Raw genomic sequence first — 25,437 nt, 5'->3', positions numbered from 1 at the left:
CCCATTAATTAAAAGGCTTGGAAATTTCCATTAATTTTACGTATCTATCCCTCGTAAAACTTCGAAAGAACGAATTTGCCCCTTGACTTTTATTACCATATAAATATCCTTAACATCTATTATTAGATCCGCTTATCTACTGCTAATTGCCTAATTCAAATCTTTAATAGATATCGACAAAATATAAGTCATCCACGATGTTTAAAATGACAGATTAGGAGAGCCTGTCTGTGTTCATGTACTTGAAGAGAAGTCAACGACATGTTCTGCTTATAATTGAAAACTCTAATCAAAAGCTTGGAAGGACTCTCTCAGAATCCTTCAAGCATACTGGTCTCGGAAACATAATTGTCCCATCCGGCCATGCACTTCAATACAATCACAATTATCCAAATTAGATCGAGCTGCTCTTACCCTGCACACTTGTAAGCCGTTCTGGTTCTATCACCGGTGACTCAGTTGCATGAGACATACTCTTCAAGGCTCTGTGCCATGCACGCCGGAACTCGACAGTGATCTCGTAGAAACAGATTGGCTCAATCAACATGGAGTCGGAATGGTGCAGCGACACAGGTTGTCCACCTTCACCAAGGGATCATAGCCAGCCTTCTGCCCGGTACCGGTCTGCTGCACCTGAATGATCGAGAGACCAAGGATACTAGCTGCGACGACATGGAGAAGAAGCACAGCAAAGAGGAGGTCGAGGATAGGAGACACTGTAGCTCTCTTTGTTTCAAGATGGTGACAGCCGTCCCTTCGAGTGTATAAATCGAACTCATCAAATTCCAATGTTTCCTATTGCGTCGATCCCTCTGAATTTTCATCAGAGGTGAGAGACTGTTGTTGTTCTTGTTCTTGCTGCTGCAACTGATAACTCCCGGCGCTGTTCCCGCTGCCCTGCGCTATATGCTGATAGAATTGACTCAGTGGCTGAGGCTTAAAAATCCCAACCTGCCCATGTTGCGAAACTGAGATCTCTAGTCCCGGCATCGGCTGCCGCTGGCCGCCCAGCAGTGGCACGAAGGTCATCGGGTTGATGCCACTAGTGGGCAATTCCAGCCCGCTAAACCCAAATCTCGGCATATTCGACACCAGAGGCACTGCCGCCGTTGCTGATTGTAAGAAACTAGCATTGGACCCGTCGACCGGCGTCATCCAAAATTCCGGGTGGGATCGCCCAAGATGACTGCCGGGCGTCGCCCAATTAGCTCTGCTGTGCCCTAATTCTTGGAGGTTGTAGTGGTGCAGGCCGAGCGAGGCCGTGGCGGAAGCAGTCGGAGTAGAGCTGGCGCTGGCAGAGGACGACGTGAGGACCAAGGCCGGGATGGATCCGGAGCCCGTGGCGGCGATGATGGAGGGCTCCGCCTGTTGGAGAAGCCACTGGATGGTCTCGCCGTCGGTCTTGTGCCCGAGCTCGCGGGTGAGCTGGAAGATGCGCGCAGCGCATAGGGCGGGCATACGGACCCGGCGACCGCGGCCCTCAACCTTGGTGTGGCGGTCCTTGTTGGAGCTCCGCTTCGGTGCAAGGTGCCGCCTTTGCTCCCCCTTCTCTACTGTGGCTTGAAGTTGGGCATCCACGTTGGGTTGGGAGGCCATCACCACCTGCCGGTCTATGCTCTCTTGGACAGCCGAGTCCACCACCAGTGCCTGGGGCAGCTTCGGGGAAACCTGGGGATTCAATGATGGAAAGAAGGTTGGTAAGTACAAGAAAAGAAGAGAAAGTGATGAAAAGTTGGGAATTTGGGCTGTCAGAGACGGAGATGAAGGGGAAAAGTCTCTCCTTTCTGCTTAAAAATTGAATTTTGCGGCGAGAGAGATGGAGGTGAAGACGAGCAGAAACCTTATGGTGCAAAGATTGCAGAGATGCTAATCTTTTGTGGGCTTTAAACGGCCTTTGGCGAGGGAATGTCACTGGATTCGCCGCGGGCGGGGGGTGGGGGGGGGGGGGGGGGGGGAAGGGAAGGGAAGGAGAGAAAGGAGAAGGAGATGAAAACAGAAGAAGAACCAGATCGTCGTCCTTTTTGGCTCTCACTAGGTGGGTCATTCTTTGCCTGATCCATCCACTGTTTGACCTGATTGGGTAGCCTATCCTGACCTGTTCAGAAGAAGACAATGTCGTGGATTAAATTCCATTCAGATCATTTCTTTGGATTGGTTCCTCTCCGCCTATGCTGTCACTATTACAGGCTGGAATACATGAATGCACATCTCTTTCTTTGTTTATCATGCAGCCTGTGTGCATCTTCGATACTGGAAGGCCGCCATCAGAGTATATTTTAAGACATTTTAATAGTTAGTGATCCTTGAGAACAGGGGAGAGTGGGTGAGTGGGACTGTCTGACCTTATCAATGGGGATATTATGGAGTCTGGGAACACTGGAACTCCTTCCTTCCAGGTGGAGCTTTCAGCTGAATCTAGAATATGCAGTAGATCCCAATCTTATAGGCCCTCTGCAATCAAAATTCCACCAGATAAACACTATAAATAAATTACAAAAAATAATATTCTGAATGACATCAATACCCAGCTACAATCACCCATGAAAACTGTCAGGGATGATCTATGGTCAACCTTGCCTAACATCAATACATGTATACTCACTGTCATGGGAACCTGTTATGAAGGGTGATATCATCTCTCACAAATCTGATGTGTGGGGGCTCGATACACTTATACACCACCATATGGCCTCCTGAAGGACTACATCAACCCCTCATGGTTCTCAGAAGTAATACAATTCACCTGGATATCATTTGAAAGAAAAGTATTGGGAATGAAGGGGGAATGGTCAGCAGACATATTTAAAAGAAGGAATGAAGGGAGAATGGTCAGCAGACACACTTAAAGATAGGATTACATGAATCTACTTGGGAGGCTTCATGACCTCAGCTTGCAACTCTAATTTAAGTAGATGATAAGACTTTGAGGAGATCATAACCTTTTTTTTTTTCCGGCACACCTTTGACTTTTGATTGTCATTTTCTTTGATTTTGCAAAAGAGATGGACAAATAAGGTTGCCTGATCTTTGTCTTTCAAATGTTTGGTTGGTTGTTGGATTTCTGACATGATTGCCTGGTGAATCACCTAATTATAAATGGATTGGAACAAACAAATATGATACATGTTTGTCTTTCTTGAAATGCCTCCTTTCCCAAAAATTATTCCTCTTGCTTGCATTTGCTTTCAAGCCTTGGAAATACTTTTAGTTGCTATTATTTCATTAGCTGCCTAGTGAAAAGCCTGATTTCTAAGACATCCTGATGTGCCAGTGCAGCTGTAGAGGCCTTTCTAATAAACCATTGTGAACTTCTTTATCACAGTTCATATTTGCTCCAACATTTGTCATGAAACATAAATTGCTGTGAATGTAGAATCAAAAAGAAAAAGGAAAAGACAGCATAGAATAAATTTAAAAACTGATGATTCAGACTCGACTCACCTCACTCGACAAGAGAAATCATTGATTACGCTTCCCGGGCTTCTCCTTTGTCTTTGTGGGAGAAGATTTAGAGCTTGAATGAACATGGTTGTCTTCGTGGGTGTCATCCGAATTAAAGGGAAATGGTACTCGATACATGATTCTTTATCTTTGCTCCACCATTTGTCATGAAAACCTTGCAATACAAATGAGCTGTTGTAAGTGTAGAATCAAGACGAGGAAAGAACAGTAAAGAAAGGTTCACATCACTCATGATTCGAACCCACCTCAGCCAAGGGAAGGATATATGACACCATGGATGATAGGCTTCCGGGGCTCGAGTGTGTAGAATGTTGCAACCATTGCAACTTCTCCTAGTGTTGCTTGATGCCTGTTGCTTGGATTGAAGGAAGAACAGAAATTTAGCCTCAGATGCATCAAGCATTCTCTTATTCAGAGCCTTGGCAGGCGGAGCACCTGGCACACTGCTGCAGCACCACCACAGATTCCAACCCACCACTTCCTGCACAAAGAATGGCATCATACAAGTTGCATTGAACCACCACAGTGTCTCGGTGCTGTGCCGCGGCTTGTCCTCAACGCAGTCATCTTTGCGCAGTCCTCCACCCTCTCCACAGGGCATTGCCAAGTAGAATCTGTTGACCAGAGTATCATTGTCACAAGCAGTAACCAAATTCAGCAGTCACAATCGGTATAAACTTTGTCAGATCATATGCATATGGATCAACAACTATGATGATCTATGTTGCGCACTTCAAATAGTCGGGACTTGTTGAACACCTTGGAGCTGATAGAAGTCCACCATGAAATCTGTTGCAAGTACTGTGCTGTACAAAGAAGAAACCCAACTATATGTCGTGCTGATTACCAAACTTAAGATTCCTACAAGCCTATATGGCAGTGCATTTATGCAGCAAAATTAAAGAGGAACAACACAGTGCCCAAATGTTATTGCTTATCTGTGGTTCTCTTGAATTAATTTATTGGTGTGTCTCCTGCTAAAGTGGCAGCAAAAACATTACTCTGATGCACTGAGGTCACTACAACTGACATTGTATTTGGCTGCAAGATAATGAGCTCTTATTGGTGCATGGTTCCTGTAAAGGTAGAGCCCTGATGCTATATTCTCCACAAAATTCCTGAGCAGTGGCATGAACAGCTCTCAAGCAGCATCCAGTTCACCAGAACAAATGAACAGCCTTCATTCTACCTCCATGGCATCAAGAAGCAGCCACTCATGCACATCTGGTATCTCCTTGGAGTATCTAAACAGCCAGCATTTTATGACAAATCAAAATAGCATTAGCCTTCTCATGAGGATCATGATAATTAATGCCCTGCCTATAAATTGCTTTTAAAGAGCTCAATATATACTAATCTTAGAATGAAACTTCCTAGGCATTTTGACTCATATCCCAAGAAAAAAAATGCTCAACAGAATAATATAATACTGCTGTGGTTAGTGATCAGAATTTAGGCATTTTAGGAATCAGCACTCTCTTTCATCGGAAAAACAAGGATAGCTTGTACCTTGATGCATAAAGAAGATATAAATGAGACTTTGGTCTAATCTCATTCCCAATCAAGGAATCTTGTTATTGACCTTCATGTGAATGAGCTTGTCGTGAGGCTGCACCCTGATGACAGGCTCATTTGTTGCTCAATCAAGATCAGTTCCAATTTTATTATTATTTCTGTAACCATTCAACATTGTTTTCACATAAAAAATACAAAAGGCTTAATCGAGATATTTTGGATGATCCAAACAAATTAACATTTGCTGAATGTCATCATATGTACCTTCATCAGAGTCAAACTTCTAAAATTGAGGATATCCTCATCTTATAGATACAAGAACTAGCCCGTGTTCTTTCAGCTTCTTGTCAGGCTTCGCAATATATTGACCTGCATGATAGAAGCATCTTTTCAGAAACTGCTCCATCTTCTCACCAGAATTCTCCCTGGAAAAAGTAGCAGATCACTAGAGTCATGAGGGCAAAAGGGTCCTCAACAATCAATGAGCTGATAAAAATGAAAACATTACATTCTAAGACAAAATCAAGTATAAGAAGATTTAGGATAACAAAAAAGAAGACACCAATCACCTTTTGTCAATTCTGCACGAAAGTGTCTTGCTCATCATCTTCGTTCGTACATAACCAAGTTCAGTTGAATGCTGCGGAATAACATATACACACATCACATTTCCGAGAGACCAAAACATAAAGAATTCAAGTGCGATTCTAATTACATAAACCAGACGTCTGGAAGGCAGTCTTCATAATAAAGTGCGAAAAGGGCAGGAAGTTTTGTCTTCTTGGCAAAGTCGCCACAAGCTCCGAACACAGTGATGAACAGTAGATTCCCGTTCACTTGCGTCTAAAAAAACCACTTTATTATATTCTTCCGAAGACAAACCAAGCAAGCCACCATTTTTCAGAATCTTTAAAGGAGCTTCTTTGCAGTGGATATAGGTACAGTGACAGCTGCAATGCAATCACCAAAAGTTGGCAATCTCAAGATTAACAGCAGGAAGGAAGGAAGAGAACTTTCCATCGCAAACACAAGCAAAATGAATCGAGGAGAGAAAAATCCATCGCAGAAGGATGGGATTCCTGTTGAAGCACTCGAAGATCACGAAGCATCGAGATAAAAAAACACAAATAGTTCGGAAACGGGATTAAAAATTCCAAATTTACTTCGGTCACGAACAAAAAAAGTTTCAGAGAAAATCGTGAACAGGAGAAAACCCCCGAGATAAGCCAGAGTTGACAACCCGAGAGGCTAACCAGCCATCTCAAACGAACTCAAGTAAGACGGATCCAACAGGGCAACTCCAAATCAGAAGAAACAGACCTTCTTGCTTCAGACAAGGCTCAAGTTCCAATTTTTCGGAGAGAGGTCGATTCTTCGCGCAAGAACGCTTCTTGGAAATGATCGGAGGAGGGTCGACGACTCGGAGAATGGCCTAGGCGGCGGAGGAAGAGGAGGAGGTGAATTTGGTGGCATAGTTGGCTCTCTCTCTCCTCCACAACGCCAAGAGAGAGAGAGAGAGAGAGAGAGAGAGAGAGGTGGCGAGTGCGTCGAAAAGAGACGTTAGGCGTTCTCAGAGGCTTGATCCGCTCCATTTCTTTGTTACTATATCACTTCTTACAATTTTCATCAGACCGCCAGTACTTAAAGTTCGTGGATGGACCCCACAAGTGAGTTAAGTCGATGAACGGTCTTGATTTGGGGACTATCGCTGAATTTAAAAGCATAATTGGATGGTATCCCACACCTTGAACAGATTCTCCACTAAGCCCGTCCGAATCTAACTAATGACTCCATTAACACCTTAACATTACCCCTTCTTACATCATTAAAAGATAGTAGTTTGGCAACAAGAAGAACGCCCATCATTTTGAAGAGAATCTGCTTTCAAACCCTTGAAATAAATGAATTATTCTTGGAAGATACTGTGTGATGATGACATGCCAATCATTTGTCGTACATTTTATGGATAGTTTTATTATTAGTGATCCGATGATTAATTGAGATCAGCAGTAGGCAAGAACAATGAAAGAGCTAAGCAGCTCATCTTCTTTGCCAAGAAGATCTCCTTCTTTTTTATGTACAAGAATTCTGATGATGAGATGTAATCATTTGTCGTCTCCCCTTTCTCTCTTTCTGCAACCATTCATCATCGTTATCAGATGAGCATTCTGGCTTCCAGCTTCCTCTGCATGTTGACCTTGGCAATGAAGTCCTCCACTCTCCTGTTCAGCTCCTCTGCAGGCAATTCCTCGTACTCCTCTTCCAGCAACTCCTCACGCTCTGTCACTAATTCCTCTTCTCCTGCATCACCTTTCACCTCTTCCTTTTCTTCCGCGACGGCTTCCTCATCCTTCTCTTTGGTCTCTTCGAACGAAGGCTCCACCATCACAGCTTCCTTCTCCTTGACCTCGACACTAGCCATCCTCTGCAGGCTTTGGCTTCGGCTTACGTAGTCCTCGTAGATGCCGGGGTGCTGTGCAGGAGACTTCGAGAGTCTCGACTCGCCGACGAGGAAGATGATGATGATGTTGGAGACCACGAATACGAACTTTGGCCCGGAGACAGTGGCGGCAATGTTCGGAAGACAAACTAAGAAGAAGAACTTTACAAAGGAGCAGATGCTGGGGAGCCAATTGGGGCATGACAGAAACAGACCGACCAAAACAACACGTAGAATGTAATGAAGAAACACCAAAAAGAAGTGATTCCTCCTGTAACTCCTCATCGCCTGAAGCTTCTCCATTTTAAGTGGGTCCATAGTTCTAAGGTGTTTGATTAGGAAGAAGGAAGGAGAAGAACAAGAGGTCTGGGACTGCTTTGAGATGAAGGCTTGGGAGAGAAGACTCACAGGAAAAGAGAGAAGCATAGGAGGATGCCGATCCGACTGAACGTAGAGCAGTGCAAGAACATGTATATATAGGGAGAGGAAAGGAAGGTCTTTTATTGGTGGAATTCTCACAATCTTTAGCTTTCCCACTCATATTATTTGGTTGCCTTTAGTATGTGGAGGTTCTTTAAAAAAAGCCATGGGATTGGTGTCACTTTCCACTCTTGCTGTTTGATGGTTTTGATCTGTTCTGAGTTCTAGTAATTTGTCATGGTGATTACAGAGCTAGGAATCTGATCTGTGATAACCCATTAATGTGATCCAACACATTAAAATACCTTGATAGACTTTCCAAAATACAAAGAACATATTCTCTGTGTGTGAGCATTGCTTCTTAAATATGGCATCTCATGTTGCTTTTGAGTTCTTCATTTTAACTTGATAAGGTTGCTGATTTCATGGCTTGTGGTGCATGTGTTCTGTGAAGACATCATATTAACTGGTGACTAACTATTTCTGTTGGTGCTGTCATGAAGAAGGTGCATGTTGAGATGACATTCCAAGCTAAGAAATGAATCTTCACAAAGAATATATGTGATGAAAAGCATGATGGAGACAACCAAAGGGTGATTTATGAAGTGAAACTTCAAATTTTATACAGACCTAAAAGGTGGTGATTACAGCCACCTCTTACCAACACCCATCATACTCTGTGGTTTACCAGCCAACCTTCCAAAGAAGAAAAAGATCTCACCTTTTGAATGCACAAGCAACCTTCCTTCCATTGGAGCAAAAGATGAGGGAGTAGGGTTTTCTGATAAGGACTTTGGTTTGAGGTGTTTACTACCTTTACATCTCTGAAGCTAGAGCTGCCACCTGTGTGGATCAAGAGAAAGAACTCTTGTGGGAGATGAACACAAAAGGGAACAACAACAATAATCCTATGGCATTACAAATAATGTGTTGATTGATTTAATATTCTTTTCTTTCTGATGCTGCCTCATTCTCTCTCATAATTGTTTGATCTCAACATAGTTTATTTGAGAGTTTGTTCATTCTTATCTGGTTTGCTCCCTTTCATGTACCATAGTTTGCATTTGCACCATATAATATGACAATTAGCCTTTCGAATTGTTCTAATCTAGATTGAAATTAAATGGATTTTGAGACTTTAAATTTCTTTGTCAAGAGAATAACCCAAGTTACACTTTGCATTGATTCCCTGAGTAGCTAAAGGCTCTAAACCTTAGGGACTAAGGAAACATGGGGAAAAATGGGGTCCAAAGCAAACAACATGTTTGATTCCTCCTCACCTTCACAAGAGTCCAAGACAAGTGGAATCAGGCTTGAAGTTAGTAGCATGGTCAACATCAGCCAACCCTCAAAAGAGGGTCACAGACAAAATTTTCTTGCCTTTCTACCTGAGTCTAATGGCTGTAACTTTGTACACATGCAATGTTTTGCTGCACAACACTAATTTCTTATTCTTCTCATAAAGTTGCTGCTAGAACATGAGGGATCATGAAGTTAATTGCAGTGTTGAATGTTTTGTGTCCAAGCTTATTATTGGAATAATTTAGTTTGGAAAGCAGTTTAGGTAGGATGGTGTGATCAGATGGTACTTTTGCTGTTTGTGTTTGTCTGTGTTCAGTTATTTTTATTTAATTTGATCTTGTTGTTTTCCTCAAAAGATTGCTGTTCTTATTCCTTATATTTCATCTTGTGTCTTTGGAATTAAGCTTGGTATAAAACAGAGTTGAATCATCACTTGAATGCACTTTGTTTTCCAAAGGAATAGACTTTTGGGAAGAAAATGATTTCACCAATCCTCTCAACTCTCCTTAATTGATGATTTAAAAGCTTATGTGACGGATGAATTGCTGGGATAAAATGATGGCATTGGTCTTGAGCTCTGATATCTTTGGAGCTCCTTGAATTCATTATTTTTTAATAAAATTCTCTAAAAATAAATATGGCAAATTTGAAGCTTTGATAATTAAGAGTAAATTAAGACATGGAAGAAGCATGTTTCTTCAATTGAATTTTTTTGCTTAAAACAAATATCATACCAAGCTTATTATACCTCCTTGTTTATTCTATCATTAGTCTATCATTGAGCTTGATTTCTAGTAAAATCTGGTGATATGTGTGTGTGTGTTCTGACCTTTGATGTTACTAAAAAAAGAGATGTCAAATGAGTATTTTCCTAAAGGATATTAGAGCAGGAAGAATCATACTGGGCTTGAGAAAAATATGTCAGAAGATTGGACGTTGAGTCGAAGGATCGGTCGACGTATCGATAGAAGGCTTCGAGCCATAGATTCGGGCATTGGGCTTAGAAGAGCAGATATTACGCCAAGGATATCAGAGTTGCGAAGATCAACTGACCGATTAAGCAATAGACCGCAAGATCGGACGAAGTATCGATGGACCAATGACATGCCATACGACATGATTCATGCTTAGTAATAATTGTCTAAATCGAAATGTATTTTTTATGTGTACATGATTAACTACGATAATAAGGCATAAAACAAAATGAAGTCCCGGAGTTAAGAACATGATTTCGTTGGGAGTTTGAGAGTTTGTTGAAAGTTCGGACGTTCATTGGAAGTTCTACCGAAATTGACCGAGAAGTCCTAGAGCTTGCCAAAGAAGCTCATCGGAACTCACCAAGAAGATTGTCATGAAGTCCAGGAGCTTGCCAGAAGTCTACCAGAACATTACCGAGAGATCATCGGAAGTTCATCGGAAGATCACCAGAAGCTCGTCGGAAGTTCATCGGAAGATCACCAGAAGCTCGTCGGAAGAAACTGGACTTATCTTGCTTAGATTATGTCTTAGGAATCGTAGTTAACACATACTTGGAGTTGGGATTGAGAGGTAATCCCATCAACTCTGTTAGGAGCCAATTGGGCTCGAACTTGGGCTAGTTTGGGTAAAATTCAAGGCCCAACTAGGGTGCTGAAAGCCTGGCCGGCGATGGCACCGCTAGGGCCGACGATGGCACCGCCTGGGGAACAACACTTCAGAAATTCTGAGCGGTGGTACCATTGGAAGTAATGCTGCCAGCAGTGGTACCGCCCAGTGGTAGATCCTGCGACGGTAGTATCGCCCAAGAACGACGATGGTACCGCTAGTACCCAGGAAACTTGAGATGAGACCTTTTTAGGCCCCGAATTTGAATCAACTTGAAGCCTATAAATACCCCTCTCATCCCTGGTTAACTTACATAAGCATAATGAGTTTAAAAGTAAGAAAATGCTATAGAAATCTCTTGATAAATCCTCTCCTCTAGCTTAAACTTAAATTATGTTTAGAGAGAAGTGTATGCTTATAAAGGTTATCTCCTAAACCCGTAAAAAAAAGAAGAGGGGTGTAAAAAGGAGGTTGATCTTCGCTTATTAAAGAAAAATCAATAGTGGATGCCGGTGGCCTCAACGGAAGAGGAATCAGTAGAGTGGATGTAAGTCACAACGACCGAATCACTATAAAAATCTGGTTTTCTTTTCTTTTGTGCAACTTATCTTACTGCAAACCTCTTACTTGCTTATTGTTTTCAACATGTTTACGAATACGCTTTCAAGTTGAGCAAGTTTCCGAAATCGATTTTATCGTACGAAACGAAAATTGTTTTCAAAATCATGATTTTTACCGTTGCATTAATTCAAACCCCCCCCCCCCCCTCTCTTAGCGCTCGCTCGTTCCTAATACATATCGAGTTTATGAGTGCATTGCATCATAAGTTAAACCAAATCATGTTTTGTTGCCATAGAAGATTTAAGATGCAAACAGCCACTTCTTGTTCCTGAAGCCATGCTCCCCAGTATCCAATCATTCTGATTGATGGAAAGAAATCTGTTTCCATGCGAGCTACTCCCTACTTCAGATTGTGGTTGGCTGTAGAGTTTCATTCCTTGAGAATCTCTTTAACAGTACATCCTTGCTAAAACATCACTTAGTTTCAATTACATGAGGATTACACTTTGGTTTGCCAGTGTAAGGATGTATGCATGTCCCAATCACTCCTAGACCGTGTCTTTCTTCCTGGAACATTTTCATTTCATTTGGAGACCAACAATATCTGGAGAACATCATTCTTGAAAGAAAACTTTGGTACAACTCAATACATAAAACATTGTGTGACAAGGTTGACTATACACAATATTTCCTATGGAGAAGGCAATCTACCACTGAACAGCAACAAAAGAGGATATATTTGTTCTACAGCTGATAATTAGGTCCACAGACAAGCACCCAAAGGATCAATTAATGTTTGCCTTCTTCAGGGTAACAAATGGTGCAAATTTATTCTTGCTGTTATCCTTGTCCTTGGAGGCTCCACTTCTCTTGCTGCTCATGTTCTTGTCCTTGGGAGAGGAAGAACTGCAATCTGCAGCTTTGCCCTCCTCATACTTCCTTAATCGTTGCCTTACAAAGTTGTCATACACAAAGGCAGCACCCCTGAACTGTGGGAGCACCAACCAAGCCACCAATACCAACTTGATCTGATACCAGACAGGTACCCTAATCCAGACCAGAAACACAAGCAATGGTTCACTTGTCAGGATCCTCAGAGAAGAATCACTAAGGCTATAAAAGCAAACTTACCAGTACAAGATGGACTCAGCGGCCATCTCCAAGAGAGTGAGGAAGGAGTACAGAATCCAGTAGGCTAGCCATTGCTCATCGTCAAGCTTCGACGGGCTCTCGAGGGCCTGAATCGACGCGTACCTGATCGAATCAGCAGACTTCAATCAGCAGAAACATTGAGGATTAAAGACAAACAGGTGCTGGGCGGAGTGAAGTGACTCACAATGGGTAGACCAGCGTAATGGTTGGCCTGCATGCATGTGATACATCAACCAAGCAGACACGAACGCAGGTTAGAGGCAAAGTGGACACAGACAAAATTGAAGAAGAAGAAGAAGAAGAAGAAGAACAGAGATTTGGCAGCGTACCCAGCCAAGGAGTGGAGATGGGTGACAACAGTCCACAAATGACCCATGGGCTGATCTATGGAGAGGAGATGAAGCTTCTGTTATTGGGGAACGCAAGTGTTCGTTCTCAGAAGGTATGTATATATATCTACATGTAGAGGAGAAGCGAGACAAATGGCGAGGTGTAAGAGGGGTGACGTTGACTGGCACGTGGCAGCTTCCGACAGCACCGACCAGATGGGTGAGGTAATATAAAGCGCACCGTCCCAAGTCAAAGCTCCTTGGATCCGCGGTCACCACGGAAAAGAAATGAATGGAAGAAACCAAACCCCAACGAACGAACCCACCGGAGGGCAACAGGCTGGCTGACCGAACGGGGCCCACTCTTCTCATCACTCGTTTCGAGGTCTGATTGGTTGTCGATGCATGTGTAAGTCTTGTTTACGGCGTTGCCACGTTAAATGCGACAAGCCCATGAGTCGGAGGCACAGCTCAGCAGCTCGCGTCAGCAATTCACAATCGAAAGGGAAATAGAGGGACACATGGCGAACTGATGTTAAAACTTGAGTTGATTCAAATCCAAAATTATAAAAATATTAAGACAATTATCAAATCATTATGGTAAGAAAAAATTTCTTCTACTTGAATTCTTTATCCTCCAAATCCAAAAAATAAAATATATGATGAATTATTTTATGATATTGATTCTAATTTTTAAAATTAAAAATAAAAATAAAAATAAAAATCATCGATTCCGCAACCGAACAACAGTGTTATATCGAATGCAGACACACCAAAACCGATACATTAGAACACCACAGAATGTACCAACTCTTTTCCAAGACACTACAAGATGATGATACTTCACAAAGAAGATCCACCGATCCATCCATCCTCCGTTAATCTAATCTTGGGAACATGGAAACACCTCTGCTTCAATGGGCAAGCGGAAACAGAGTTGCCAAGACCGAAAGGACTCGACGGCGTCAATGGCGTCTGAGTTCAGATAATTACGTGCGATTACGTCCGTAAAGGTTGAGGTACACGATTCTAGTCCTGTAAACAATGATCATGCTGAGGATCACTGCAATGACGCAAAGTCCGGACATGATTAATGAACTGAAGAAGAAGCAGATTGCTCCTTTGCACTTCAATGGCTCCTCCGCATTCAGTGCAGTAAGTTGGAGCAATTTTCCAAGTTGAAGACCCCCCGAGCTTTGATGTTGGTGTGCTTGTTTTTCCGCTTCGTAGTCGTAGATTCCGCTGGCAACGAGACCTGAGAAGATTAATGATCCGGCAGGATTAGCCACGGTAAGAAAATTGTACAGGGCTCCGAAGTTCTTCAACCCGAACAGCTCGGATGCAGCAGCCGGAACGATAGCCCAGTGAGCTCCATATCCAAGTCCAATCAGCAAGGTTCCGATGTACATCGTTCCAGGCCAAGCCATGGCAAAAAACAGGTGCCCGATTGCCATTGCGACCTGAGAGAACGCCATGGCCACTGGCCTCGGATACGCATAGTCCCTGAGGAGAAACCACATTGTTGCTAGGAGGAGGAAGAAACCAAGAGATTGAGGTGGTGTGTCGGTCTCAGATAAGTTGGAGGAGTTCGTACCTGACAATGATCTCAGATACATAGCCTCCGCCTACCCGACCAAGGAAATTCCAAATGCTAATCATGGAGACGAAGATGTGAGTCTCATCGTAACCCAAAGACTCGCTCATCTGCCCAAGATTGTCGATGACAGTCAATCCGGAACCGGATCCCAAGAGAAGGGAGAAGAACATAAGCCAGAAGTCCGCCTTTATGAGTGCCTGCATCAAGGTGAAGTCCTCTCCCCTGTGCGGGCCTCTCCTCTTCTTGACCCGGACAGCTCCATCAGCGGCTGCTTGGAACAGCTTTGCTTGCAAACGAGCGATTCTCTTCTGCCTCTCCAACGCAGGAAGCAGGTCGACATCCTTGGGCTTTTCGTCCTCGAGCTCGCTGAAGACAACCTCGTTTTGTTGTCCTGATTTGCTTGTCTCCTCTTTCGAAGGTTCGGGCAAGAGAAGCTCTTGGACGGGAGAAGCGGCGTCCACACGGAATGCCAGCAGCAGAGGAATGGCGATAGGAACCAGCAAGAGAAGCATCAGCACCACCGTGAACAGGACGATCACGATGTGGTTGAGGTCAAGCAGATCTTCCAGAAGCATGACACCCATCAAGTAAGCAGCCAGGATCAAGCATACAATGTAGATGAACATAAAGCTAGACTGATCCGAAGGTCGCACTTGCCGGTGGCCTCCAACGGGCCTGACGATGAACGCCAGGGAGATGACCACCATGGATGGTCCGACGGCCACCATGAAAATGAGAGCAGCGTGATCAGGTGTGTGCATCATCGCAAAAATCTGCGTCAAGATCGCACCACTGAGCCCTGCAAACCCCTTCAGGATTCCCACTATCGGGCCTCTGCTCCTGGGGAAGTTCTGTACGCACGAAACCAGTGCAGCTGTGTTGAAGTAGGTCTCTCCGTTTGTCCCCACGAATATAAGAATGCACATCTGCGCAAAAGGATGAACACGACATAGAAGGTCACATATGGAATCTGTCTACTTCTCTGTTTCATGCAACGAGCAAACTGCGACTACATGATGAAAGAAATGATGGATGATGCTAGAACAAATCATAGAAATGAAAAGAAGTGTCAACTCACCGCCCACAGTGGCAAACGGGGCGCTCTCCCGGTGACGATGAGCCAAACCCAGCCATACCCGAAGAAGTTCTGCAGCACACCAATAAAAAGAGCCGCCCAGAGGGGCAGGATCTCGCAGAGGGTGCCGGCGAGGAAGCCGATGCTGTCACCGAGATCCTTGGCGACGCCGAGGCTGGCGATCTGCCGCTGATTGTAGCCGAGGGAGCTCTTGATCACCGGCGAAAGGCTGCCGAAGAGGTACCCGATCCCAGCGACGGCTTGCACCCACATCCCGGCCACGAACACGAGCCATCTGTTGTTCAACAAGGATCCCAACCTTCCTTGAGGCTTGGCCATTGACTCCCGAACTCGAATCACGCGTTCTCCAGCAAAGATCCGATTTTTTTTTCTCCGTAGAAATCAGAGTAGCGAATAGAATCGATACAAAAAATCGAACCTTTTCTTCCTCCACCAGCTTTGGAAATTCTCCCTTACCACATCATGCCCGAAAGAATCAACAACAGCGACAAAAGACGAACAGAGGATCGATCATTCCGAATGAAACTTTCCTCCCAAGAGCCCGCATTTTTTATCTTGGAAGGCGCTTCGCAGTAGGATTCAAAGCTGCAGCGGTGATTGAAGCATGACCATACGAATAAACTCGGAGGAAAACAACCAAAATTTCTGGGGAGGAAGAACGAGTCTTCCGGCGGATCGAGGGGCGGATGGAACCCAAGGGTCTTATTCGAAGCAGCTCGGGTAAAAGCGCCCACATTTGGTTGTAATTTCGCAATTGCCCCTGCCCTGTTCATAGTCACATCAGCCATGTACTTGGAACATGGATTGTCGGTGCACACGGGGGCGTTTCTGATTTGATCGCCAGCCGACGAATGGGCTTCCCTGTGCGGGTTGAGACGAGGAACACGTAGATTCGATGATCGGCCCCACTTCATCGGCCAATCCGACCTCGTCATCTACATCGCACCACCAAGTCAAATAATATACTGCTTACTTATATTCGACTCGATGGAATAATAATAATATCACAAGCAAAGCAAAGCAAAGTCTCAGGCGACGACTGCGCCGCTACCCACGTTAAGCGTGCGACTAGTGTCTGTCAATATCACCATAAACAACACTCTGTTTTACGATCATATTTGGCTGTCATGCCATCGCCGATTCTTTTTTGGTTTCTGTTGCTGCTAGTTGATGAAGATCATGAAAGAAATAAATCACAAATAATAACGATGATAGCAGGAGGCACAGATGTGATCGACAGAGATGGAAGCATAGTGATCAGAGGAACATGTTGTGGACAGCTCATGAAACTTGTTTATTTGGCCTTGGAAGGTCACCAGTTTTCCTTGTGCCTCGTTGGAACAACCCGAAACGGGATCTTGCTTTCGGCTACTTTGATCAGATCGAGTCACACTGAATCTATTTTAAAGGCACCACATGAAACATAATAATAAAGAAAGATTTGCTCGTTGACTCTAATTGAATACCGGTACCGGCAGAGAGAGTTTTTTTATTCTTACGGTAGTACAACAGCCAATTTTATTTTCCTTTTTCTAAGAATGGAGGAGAAGACTATACCGGAATTGAGTTGAGAAAAGGTGCAACACACGAGAAAAGAGAACGAAGAAATGGAGGGTGAGAAGGACATCCAAATAACCAATAGACTGTCTCTTGATTAATGTGGACCATTCAACATGCAGGTATCATCATATACACCAAGAAAGAAGGCCAAAGGTGCACAAATGAGGGGACATCTCCAAAGCAAAGCAAAGAGCCAACTGTGCTGTCTTTGTTGGATGCACAATAAGTTCACCAACCACTATATCAACCATGTTTAATGGATCAGAGGAAAATGAGATGATTATAACCATAGACAAGCAGAGGGAACACTAACTGAAAATAATGCCTTTTTCTTCTAAGAACAAGAATTAACACATTAATTCTTAGCTAGTCCTCTCAGTTCATGTCATTGAGACAATTTGAGCCTCCAAATGGTTTGAGACTGGAAGAAGGTTTCCATCAATAGAGTATTCAACGAACAAAGAGAATGTTGAGATACTGAGGACGTTGATATTTGTAACCAGGTGATAATGAGGATGTTGAGATACACGAAGATACTGTAGTGGTGGAGCAGAAGGCAGCATGGTGTGGATTTCTGCATCGGTCTTGCTGACAATGTGGACAAGCAGAAACCTGCACAAGGAGCACAAAGAGATGCAAGTTCACAGTCCTATCTGAAGTTAATACACTTGTTTTGTCAGTCGCTTCACATTGTCAATAGCACCAACAAAGGAATTGAAGAAAGAGGAAAAGAACTAGAGGAGCTCTCGCTGTAAATATGGAGCTTCATCTACCATCAGTACATGCATGAAATGCAACTTACTGCGCCTTCACACACTTCACAGACACTCGAAGAAAAGGTGTCATACAGGTGAGGACGCACAATTGCTTTACTGAACGGTTGGTGGCAAAGAGAAGGCAGATACTACTAACACACAAGCAAGGACAGCTTTCTGGTGGAAGATTCAGCAGGTATAATTTTCATGCATAGCTCTGAGCGTTTATCAGCTTTCTGAACTCAGCACCAGAAATTTTCTCTTGCTAACTTGATCCACACACAACTCCACAATGTCTCTCAGCTTCTCCATTAGTTCTTCCAGACTATCCACCCCATAGCTCCTGTAGTCGAGGTCTTTCTTGTATCGCTGTTTGTACAGAGCCTCAAATGTGCCAAGGGGAACCGGACAGGAATAACAAACAAGAAGCTCTTGTACTTCGTGTCTTACATTTTCAAATTGGTCCTCGAATTCATCTGCTGCACCTAGAGCAGGATCGTCATTTTTCCCATCATCAGAAAGCTCATCAGAGGAGCAACCTGAATGAGGAGAAATGCTGATATCCATGTTTTCCTCCAAAACTTGCTTTCCCTTCTTATCCTTCCTCACCAAGGCTGATGTTCCAGGATACTTTTTCGCATCAAAATAAGCAGCATTGCGAAGGCATAGCAGCTTTTTGTGCCCTTTGCCAACCACAACCAATGCATCAGCCATTTTCCTGATAAGGTTGACCAGCTTACAGACTCCATACTCGGCCACGTAAAGTGGTCGTCCAAAGAACTTTAGATACTCTGAAGGAACCCGTACAAGAGGCATACTTCCACCAGACATCTCAAGCAGCCTCACTATTTGGCCCTTCAAACCCTGAAGATCTCCTGGCCGAACCCACCATGCTTGTTCTTGTGTGACATTCTGATCCATCCCTGCACCTTCACTTAAGCCAGATGGGAGACTCTGAGATCTTGATGAAGTAAAATAAGGCCCATTTACTGAGTTACTGCCGCTGTACTCAGTCATGGAATATGAAATTCTGTCAAGTCCTCTGCGCATGTAGTTAGAATTGTAGCAATAGCCTTGATCATTGTTTTCTCCACCATATTCATTTTGAGAAACTCCTTTGTAAACAATGGCCTCCTCCTCGTTCTGAAAATCTAGGTTCGCTCCTATATTGCAATTTGAGAGACATCCAGCATGATCAGGTACGCGGGGCATATAAGCCTTTGCAGGAACAAAACCTTCACCACGGGCTACACTAGGCCAGTCCCAAACAAATCGGCCAGCATTGCTGAGAGCTGAAGACACACCAACTCCAGCAGGGATTACAAGGATCACAGTGTACCCACGTTGGCCAAGTATATGCAAAGCAGGAGCAAAATCTACATCCCCTGAAATCAGCATGATAGATGATGGTGGTTGATTGTCTAGTGCAAACAGAAACATATCAACCAAGATAGCCTTGTCAGCAGCATCTTTTCTACCATTTGGGACATCTACCAGTTTAACCCCAGTTCTTTGGCAGCCCTCTCTCAGCCTTCGGGGAAAGGCATTGAAATCTCCATAAGCGGAGAACATCGTCACAGCTCCTTTAATGACAGGGTGAACTCGTAATGCCATTCGGATGTTGCCAGCAACATCTTCTGGGCGAACATCACTTGGGACTGGGCAATTTTCTATGTCCCAAAGAATTGCCACAGGTCCATGCAAGGTCCCACTTTGCTGGTTTTGTGTTTGAACTGGTTCAGTCTCTGAACTTGTGCAGATGGAGTTTGAGATATTTGGAGTAATGATTTTTGGTGAAGGGCTTCGACTGGCCATTGCTTTATCTTCGTAAGCCATATTCCTGTTTATGGATGATGATAACAAGTGAGAAAAAGGTAATTTCCAACAGAACACAGTCATCCAGGAAGAATAAAGGAGCTGCACAACTAACATAGAGCATGAAGGAAAATTAACTAGAACATCCAGAACTAGTTATAGAAGTCCTCAAGATAGAGATGATGCAATCATACTCAGATGCTTGTCCAAAAATTATAAATGATGTCTTACTATCATATTTTCAATAATGCCACGTCTAAGCTTCTTGGTTGATTTGTCAATCAGAACAGAACACTTAAATTAAATATATTTCTGCCAAAAATGGTTATGTTATAGAATAATATATAGCTGGCTCCGTGTTATACCTATTATTAGGTAACAAAAACTCATCTTTTGATGCACATCCAATTTACATGTCAAGTTTTAACTTCACCATATCAAAGAGCAAATGTGCTGAGAGCTCCAAGCTGATCTGTATCACTTGTACTAGTCATGAACCATTCCCATAATGTACATTATGGCAGCATTTAATAACACTAGGGAATATTTGACTCTTCTAAGATACCATAGTAGCTTAATCACGTGTCATGATAACAAATTGATCCTTGCAATAACAAAATATGATATTCCCAAAATAACAAATTATGATACTTGCTGAATATTTACTTGATCTACAGTAAAATGATGATAAAGCTGGATTTGGTATTTTACGGTCTTTACATGCTTATAATAAATCTCATCTCTGGTTTGTAGTTTATACGGTACTTCCATTAGGGAGTGGAGAAACAAATTTTTGTGGTTGCAAGATAATAAAACCAGGGGCATGAAGTGACATGATCAAAAGCCGGTCTTGCTAGACTATCAAATTTTAGCATTTTAAGCATCAACTGTTGTTTAACTAAAGAATTTTATTTTATTAGGATTGTGTAACTAGAATATTTTATCACATGCCTTCCCCGCATAGCTTAGCAGGGGTTTTGAGCCTTTCTTTTTATCAGCATATATGATCTTAACTCAAACCAAAATTTCCAGATTGTCAAATAGACAATCTTCAATCATTCCCTATCAGTACTACACGGTATATGAATACTCTAGCACCACTAAGAAGAGTGACTGTTATCTCATCAGATATGTGAAATACTAATATCGCCGACCCGCTCATATAGACTAGCATCAACAGATAACGAGCACAAGTCCAGATCTCCATGCCTGAAACAGTGTTTTGTACAAAGATGGGAAGAAAAATCTTACCTTTAAACCCTCGTGGAAATTGATTCCTCCGAAAGGATAGAAACCCTAACGAACCACCGAGCCAAACAAAGCCTAAACAGCGAACGCTTTCGAAATCAAGAACCCTAAACAGCAACCTCCCTCCGACCGATCATAGATCGTTCATCATACAGGACAAGGCAATTCCCCCGAACTCGCAGCAAAGAAAAGATGACCCTTCTGGAACAAAAAGGTGAAACGGGGATCAAAAACATCAGATCATTCCGAAGGAATAATAGGATTTTCATCCAAATTACAGCGGTTTGAAGCTTACCGACGATCTGATTCAATCGAAGATCGGGTGACAAGGCGACGATTTCGACGGAGATCGCAGCAGAAAAGAGCTGCCTCCGAACCGACTTCGATACTTTGGACTTGGGAGAAGCAGGCAAGACAAAAGCGAGAAGACTCGCCTCTCTCATCCTTACATAGCGGATACCATGTGAGTCCACTACACGAACAAATCGCACGAATCGAGCGCCGCACCCAGACCATCATACCGAGCACAGATCTTAACGCAGATCGAAACCGTCCGATCGAAGGACCAAGAAAATGGTTATTGTATTAAAGAAAAGAAAGGCGGTGATATCAAAATAAGGAAATATAATTAAATTAAATTAAGATAGTTAATCAAATTCAGAAATAACAAATGATTCGTTGGCAAAGAACAATAAAATCTCATAATGTTTTTTTGTTTTTCTGAAATTAAATTTTCTTCAAATTAAGCTGACCATTACAGTAATTAAAAGATAAAAAAACATATAATACCTTTTGTAACTCATTAAAATGTTTATTTATTCCGAACCTTTTCCACCACCAAAATAAAATATAGCAAACCTTCATGAAATTATTCTTTCTTGTCTAATTCTTTCATTTATTGGCATTATTTTGCTTGCAGATCCGAAGGAGTCAACTATTCGAGATGATCATGAGGTCGGATTGACATGAAGATGGCAGCGTACAGCCGAAGGCGTTGCTCGTTGTCACTGAGCTCGGCTGGCTGATCCCTCGTCGCTCTTGTCTTGGTCTTGTAGCGCCGCCAAGCGAGCTGTATGTTCACGGCCGCCCATGTTCTCCAGTTGGTCGAGTAGTATCTCGCTGTTCTCTTGAGGCGATCGTTTGCGAACTTGTATCTGAAGTGCTCGGTGATGTATCGCAGGTCGTTGGCGTCTAATCCGAAGGCCTCGGTGTGGTCGACGCACGCAAAGGTGGCGGAGGAAGCAGGCAGGCGATCGGTGAAGGGGCGGCGAAGGCACCAGGAGAGGAGTTCATCGCCGAGGAAGTTTCCAGGGCCCAGCATGCACGTCGCCACCACCCCTTTGCTGAGACGTTGGCTGCTCTGCAGGCGCCCGCGGACGACGAAGATCATGCACTGCACGGGGTCTCCTTCTCGGATCACCTGGCTCCGACGTTGGGATCAAGGTAAGCGAAACTGCGATGAAGAACACCAGGTTGGGATCCCTTTGCAAGCGTACCTTTTCGTCCTTGGAGAACACCATGTGCTTAACTCTGTCACATATGTTGTCGAGGATGAGATCGTCCAAGTTTTGGAACAAAGGCACCTGAAAGATAGATTCGTCACACATGGAATGACGCTGCTCGGATCCTCCAACATGTAGACCAAATGCCAGAGTTACCTGTTTGATGAGATCAAGGCAGAGATGGCGCCTGATGTCTCGCCGCAGCCCTTCCGGCAAGTCTTTAACCAGGTCCACCTCGTCCTCCCCTCTCATTGCAGCCCATCTCTGGCGTTCGTACTGCCTCACTCTCTGCCGCAATCGCGAGGGGAGCTGCCTCCGCTTCATCCACCATTCCATGTCTCGGCACCTCAGCTGCATCTTCCTCTTCCTAGCCATGACTGCATGCAAGAACACCTAAAATTAACTCACAGCTGTTAGAACACTGATCGCCGAGTATTATCCTATGCATGTGTCGATCCAAAGAACCCATATCGAATGCATTTCGTGAACTATATGCAGTAGTTACCTGAATGTTTCCGATCAGCAAGGTGAAGAGCATGAGGCCACCTAACACAGTTGCAATACCAAACATCACCTCAAGCGATTGACTTGTGGGTTCGAGATTGTTGCCGAATGTGCTGTATCAAAAACAAGCATTGCATCAAAATTCTTTCAGCAGAATATGATTCATGATCTTTTGTTTTCTTTTCCCTTCCAAACGACTACCTGAGAGTCATGAGGCCCCAACATATAGGATAGAGAACCTTGACAGTGAGGGAGTTGCTGGAAATAACAGGGAGAGCCGCATCATAAATACCGTAAGCAAAGGGTCCATCGGCACTGAAGCATACACCATTCTGGTTTCTGATGGAGGTGACATTATTATAGCAGGACGCTCGATCCACCCCAGATGGCAATGGAAGCCGATCACAAGCTTCCTTGGAGCATGCCAGTGATGCAAAGCCACAGTTGTTCTTCTTCTGGCATTGCTGTTGGAGGCACGAGGAAACACGTTGGATTGCAAGAATGTACCAGCAACCCCCGGTAACCTGAGATTAGCAGCAAAGTGCACAACATCTACCCATTTTAGTAGCAGAATAATCTATGCCACATCTAGCAGTTCACTAGTATCGATCAAACATGACTGCACAAAAGGAAAAGGCAAAAGCGGTAGTATTTCTAGTTCATTGCTTACATGAGAGGCAATGAAATAAGCAATCAAATTGAGGGCGAAGCCCCACCAGATGGTTCCAAAGATGTAACCAGTGACCTGCTGCATGCTCCTCATCATGCATATGCTGTGGCAAACCTTGGGAATAAACTGGAATAAGAGTATCAGCAACAAAATGTTTGCTATCGACTCCATCTCTTCTTCTCTAATCAATCTCGGCAGAACCAACCAGAAGAACACCTGCACGGACATGGAAGATCACACAAAATACGAGGGCCAAACTTGTCCCCAGATTCCATGAGTAGAGTTTGTCCAGTCCTGATCTTTAGCATTGAACAGAAAAACTACATAGACATGAAAATATTCCATGTTTTGTATCATGTGTTATCGTCATTGTAGTCATCAAACCAACATATAGAACTTACGAAAAGATCATCCTAAGAGAATGCATTTCTACCACCTAAGTTGTGTCGACAGGTATCATTCGAGCCCGAGAAACGATGAGAGAGAGTCTTATAATTTACTTACTCTGGCGAGCGTGAGTTACATCCAAAGGAAAACGGAATCACGGCCGACGACAGCGAATCTACTCCGTACATGGCAGCGCTACATCGCTGACGGTGTCAGATCGAACGTGACTCCGCGTGCCGTACGTGCATACATCTGGGTGAGGGGATGATGTTCTTCCCCCAGCACTCAATCCGATACGTTTATTGGATATATAAATATATATATATATATATATATATATATATGTATATATATATATGTATGTATATATATATATATATATATATATATATATATATATATATATATATATATATATATATATGTGTATGTATATATATATGTATGTATATATATATGATTCTGCTTTTGATCGATGTTTCTCCAAGCATGCGTATTATTTATGGAGCATTATATGCAGATTGCAGTTGATAGCGATCACGATAATTACAGCAGAGGAAATGTTGGAAGAAGATTGAGGCATAGGAATTTAATGGATGCGATGATGTTCGAGTACCTGAGGGATGGGGAGGATGACGAAGAGGTCGAACCAGAAGGCGGTGGCGGAGCGGAGGTAGTGAGCGGCGATGGCCTTGGGGTCCCAGACTAGCTTGCCGCACCCCACCACCAGCGACTCCCGCGACACGTACGCCAGCCGCAGTTGCACCCACGCGTGAACTACCTGTGCCGCGTCCGCGCAGGTGCGCACAGCCGCCACCGCCGCCGCGTACCTGCCGTCCACCTCGACGCACCCCCGGTTCCCCCGCACCCCCACAGCGTACAGGAACAGCGGGTCCGCCGCCAGCGCCACCGCCCGCGCCAGCAGCAGCCCACGGTTCCACTGTTGCACGCCCCCGCTCCGCGGATCCAGAACCGGCCCGAACACCCAAGCGGGCCGCCGTCGCCGCCGCCGTCCTGCACCCTCGGTCGGTCTCCTGGCGGCCACGTGGTGCTGGATGGGTATCATCGACGACCCCGCGTTCGCCTCCCACTCGAGCGGGTGGGCACGGTCGCAGCTGGTGGAATGGAAGGCCGGGACGCCGGCCTGGGTGCAGGCGTAGCATTCCACCGCAGCCGAACCGGCGCCGCCCCCGCCACTGCCAGAGGCGTCATCGTCGTCGGTCCTCCAGCAGCGGACAATCTTACGCACCCACCTGGAAACAGAGATGAAGGCTGAGATAAAGATTGCTTGGATTTCTTTAAGAGTAGAGGTTAAGATTACCGGGAACGCAACGTGTCATCGGCGGCGGAAACGCCGGGTAGGTTCATCAGCCCGGCGTGATCACGAAGTGAGAGATCCGAGAAACTCATCGTCGCCTCTCTTTTCGGCCTTCTCCTTTTCCTCTGAGTCGTGGGTTCATAAAGTATAGATGCCACTGTTATGTGCGATAGGCGCTGAACTCAAGTGGCCATAGCAGGAGAACGAGAGCGGCGCTTCG

General features: G+C 44.2%; 6 protein-coding genes across 14 annotated transcripts; all 6 read right to left on the bottom strand.

Moving 5' to 3' along the window:
• Positions 1 to 242: 242 nt before the first annotated feature.
• Positions 243 to 6,481, bottom strand: LOC135614526 (transcription factor TCP20-like). Of its 9 annotated transcripts, none has more exons than XM_065111990.1 (12): positions 6,298 to 6,481; positions 5,693 to 5,927; positions 5,547 to 5,617; positions 5,242 to 5,402; positions 4,972 to 5,135; positions 3,898 to 4,706; positions 3,708 to 3,811; positions 3,442 to 3,616; positions 2,603 to 2,743; positions 2,343 to 2,451; positions 2,006 to 2,095; positions 243 to 1,668 (listed from the first exon to the last, which is right to left on the bottom strand). In XM_065111990.1, the coding sequence occupies exons 11-12, from the start codon at positions 2,042 to 2,044 to the stop codon at positions 796 to 798; spliced, it is 912 nt and encodes a 303-aa protein (XP_064968062.1). In that variant the 5' UTR covers positions 2,045 to 2,095; positions 2,343 to 2,451; positions 2,603 to 2,743; positions 3,442 to 3,616; positions 3,708 to 3,811; positions 3,898 to 4,706; positions 4,972 to 5,135; positions 5,242 to 5,402; positions 5,547 to 5,617; positions 5,693 to 5,927; positions 6,298 to 6,481; the 3' UTR covers positions 243 to 795. The 9 variants fall into 9 exon arrangements, with proteins under 9 accessions (XP_064968062.1, XP_064968061.1, XP_064968060.1 ...); XM_065111989.1 differs by lacking the exon at positions 2,603 to 2,743 and having other exon boundaries at positions 3,898 to 4,076; positions 4,493 to 4,706; XM_065111988.1 differs by lacking the exon at positions 2,603 to 2,743 and having other exon boundaries at positions 3,442 to 3,633.
• A 375-nt stretch (positions 6,482 to 6,856) lies between these two features.
• On the bottom strand, positions 6,857 to 7,851 carry LOC103987250 (uncharacterized). Its single transcript, XM_009405499.3, has one exon. The coding sequence runs from the start codon at positions 7,841 to 7,843 to the stop codon at positions 7,133 to 7,135; it is 711 nt and encodes a 236-aa protein (XP_009403774.2). The 5' UTR covers positions 7,844 to 7,851; the 3' UTR covers positions 6,857 to 7,132.
• Positions 7,852 to 11,860: 4,009 nt separating this feature from the next.
• On the bottom strand, positions 11,861 to 12,950 carry LOC135613447 (HVA22-like protein e). Its single transcript, XM_065110475.1, has 4 exons — positions 12,766 to 12,950; positions 12,621 to 12,647; positions 12,416 to 12,538; positions 11,861 to 12,331 (listed from the first exon to the last, which is right to left on the bottom strand). The coding sequence occupies exons 1-4, from the start codon at positions 12,810 to 12,812 to the stop codon at positions 12,070 to 12,072; spliced, it is 459 nt and encodes a 152-aa protein (XP_064966547.1). The 5' UTR covers positions 12,813 to 12,950; the 3' UTR covers positions 11,861 to 12,069.
• Positions 12,951 to 13,477: 527 nt separating this feature from the next.
• LOC135614524 (protein NUCLEAR FUSION DEFECTIVE 4-like) lies at positions 13,478 to 16,152 on the bottom strand. The gene is made up of 3 exons (XM_065111985.1): positions 15,441 to 16,152; positions 14,360 to 15,288; positions 13,478 to 14,268 (listed from the first exon to the last, which is right to left on the bottom strand). The coding sequence occupies exons 1-3, from the start codon at positions 15,774 to 15,776 to the stop codon at positions 13,755 to 13,757; spliced, it is 1,779 nt and encodes a 592-aa protein (XP_064968057.1). The 5' UTR covers positions 15,777 to 16,152; the 3' UTR covers positions 13,478 to 13,754.
• A 1,487-nt stretch (positions 16,153 to 17,639) lies between these two features.
• Positions 17,640 to 21,290, bottom strand: LOC135614523 (uncharacterized). The gene is made up of 3 exons (XM_065111983.1): positions 21,132 to 21,290; positions 20,840 to 21,037; positions 17,640 to 19,613 (listed from the first exon to the last, which is right to left on the bottom strand). The coding sequence occupies exon 3, from the start codon at positions 19,607 to 19,609 to the stop codon at positions 18,002 to 18,004; it is 1,608 nt and encodes a 535-aa protein (XP_064968055.1). The 5' UTR covers positions 19,610 to 19,613; positions 20,840 to 21,037; positions 21,132 to 21,290; the 3' UTR covers positions 17,640 to 18,001.
• Positions 21,291 to 21,604: 314 nt separating this feature from the next.
• On the bottom strand, positions 21,605 to 25,354 carry LOC103988286 (cyclic nucleotide-gated ion channel 2-like). Its single transcript, XM_009406835.3, has 8 exons — positions 25,221 to 25,354; positions 24,516 to 25,152; positions 23,513 to 23,728; positions 23,044 to 23,366; positions 22,844 to 22,955; positions 22,495 to 22,731; positions 22,333 to 22,419; positions 21,605 to 22,256 (listed from the first exon to the last, which is right to left on the bottom strand). Exons 1-8 carry the CDS (start codon positions 25,307 to 25,309, stop codon positions 21,771 to 21,773), a joined length of 2,187 nt encoding a protein of 728 aa, XP_009405110.2. The 5' UTR covers positions 25,310 to 25,354; the 3' UTR covers positions 21,605 to 21,770.
• Between the last annotated feature and the right edge of the window lie 83 nt (positions 25,355 to 25,437).

Source organism: Musa acuminata, chromosome BXJ2-6 (assembly GCF_036884655.1).
Source record: "Musa acuminata AAA Group cultivar baxijiao chromosome BXJ2-6, Cavendish_Baxijiao_AAA, whole genome shotgun sequence".
NCBI classification, from domain to species: Eukaryota; Viridiplantae; Streptophyta; class Magnoliopsida; order Zingiberales; family Musaceae; genus Musa; species Musa acuminata.
Note: the sequence above shows the minus strand (reverse complement) of the source record. Positions and strands in the feature narration are given on the sequence as shown.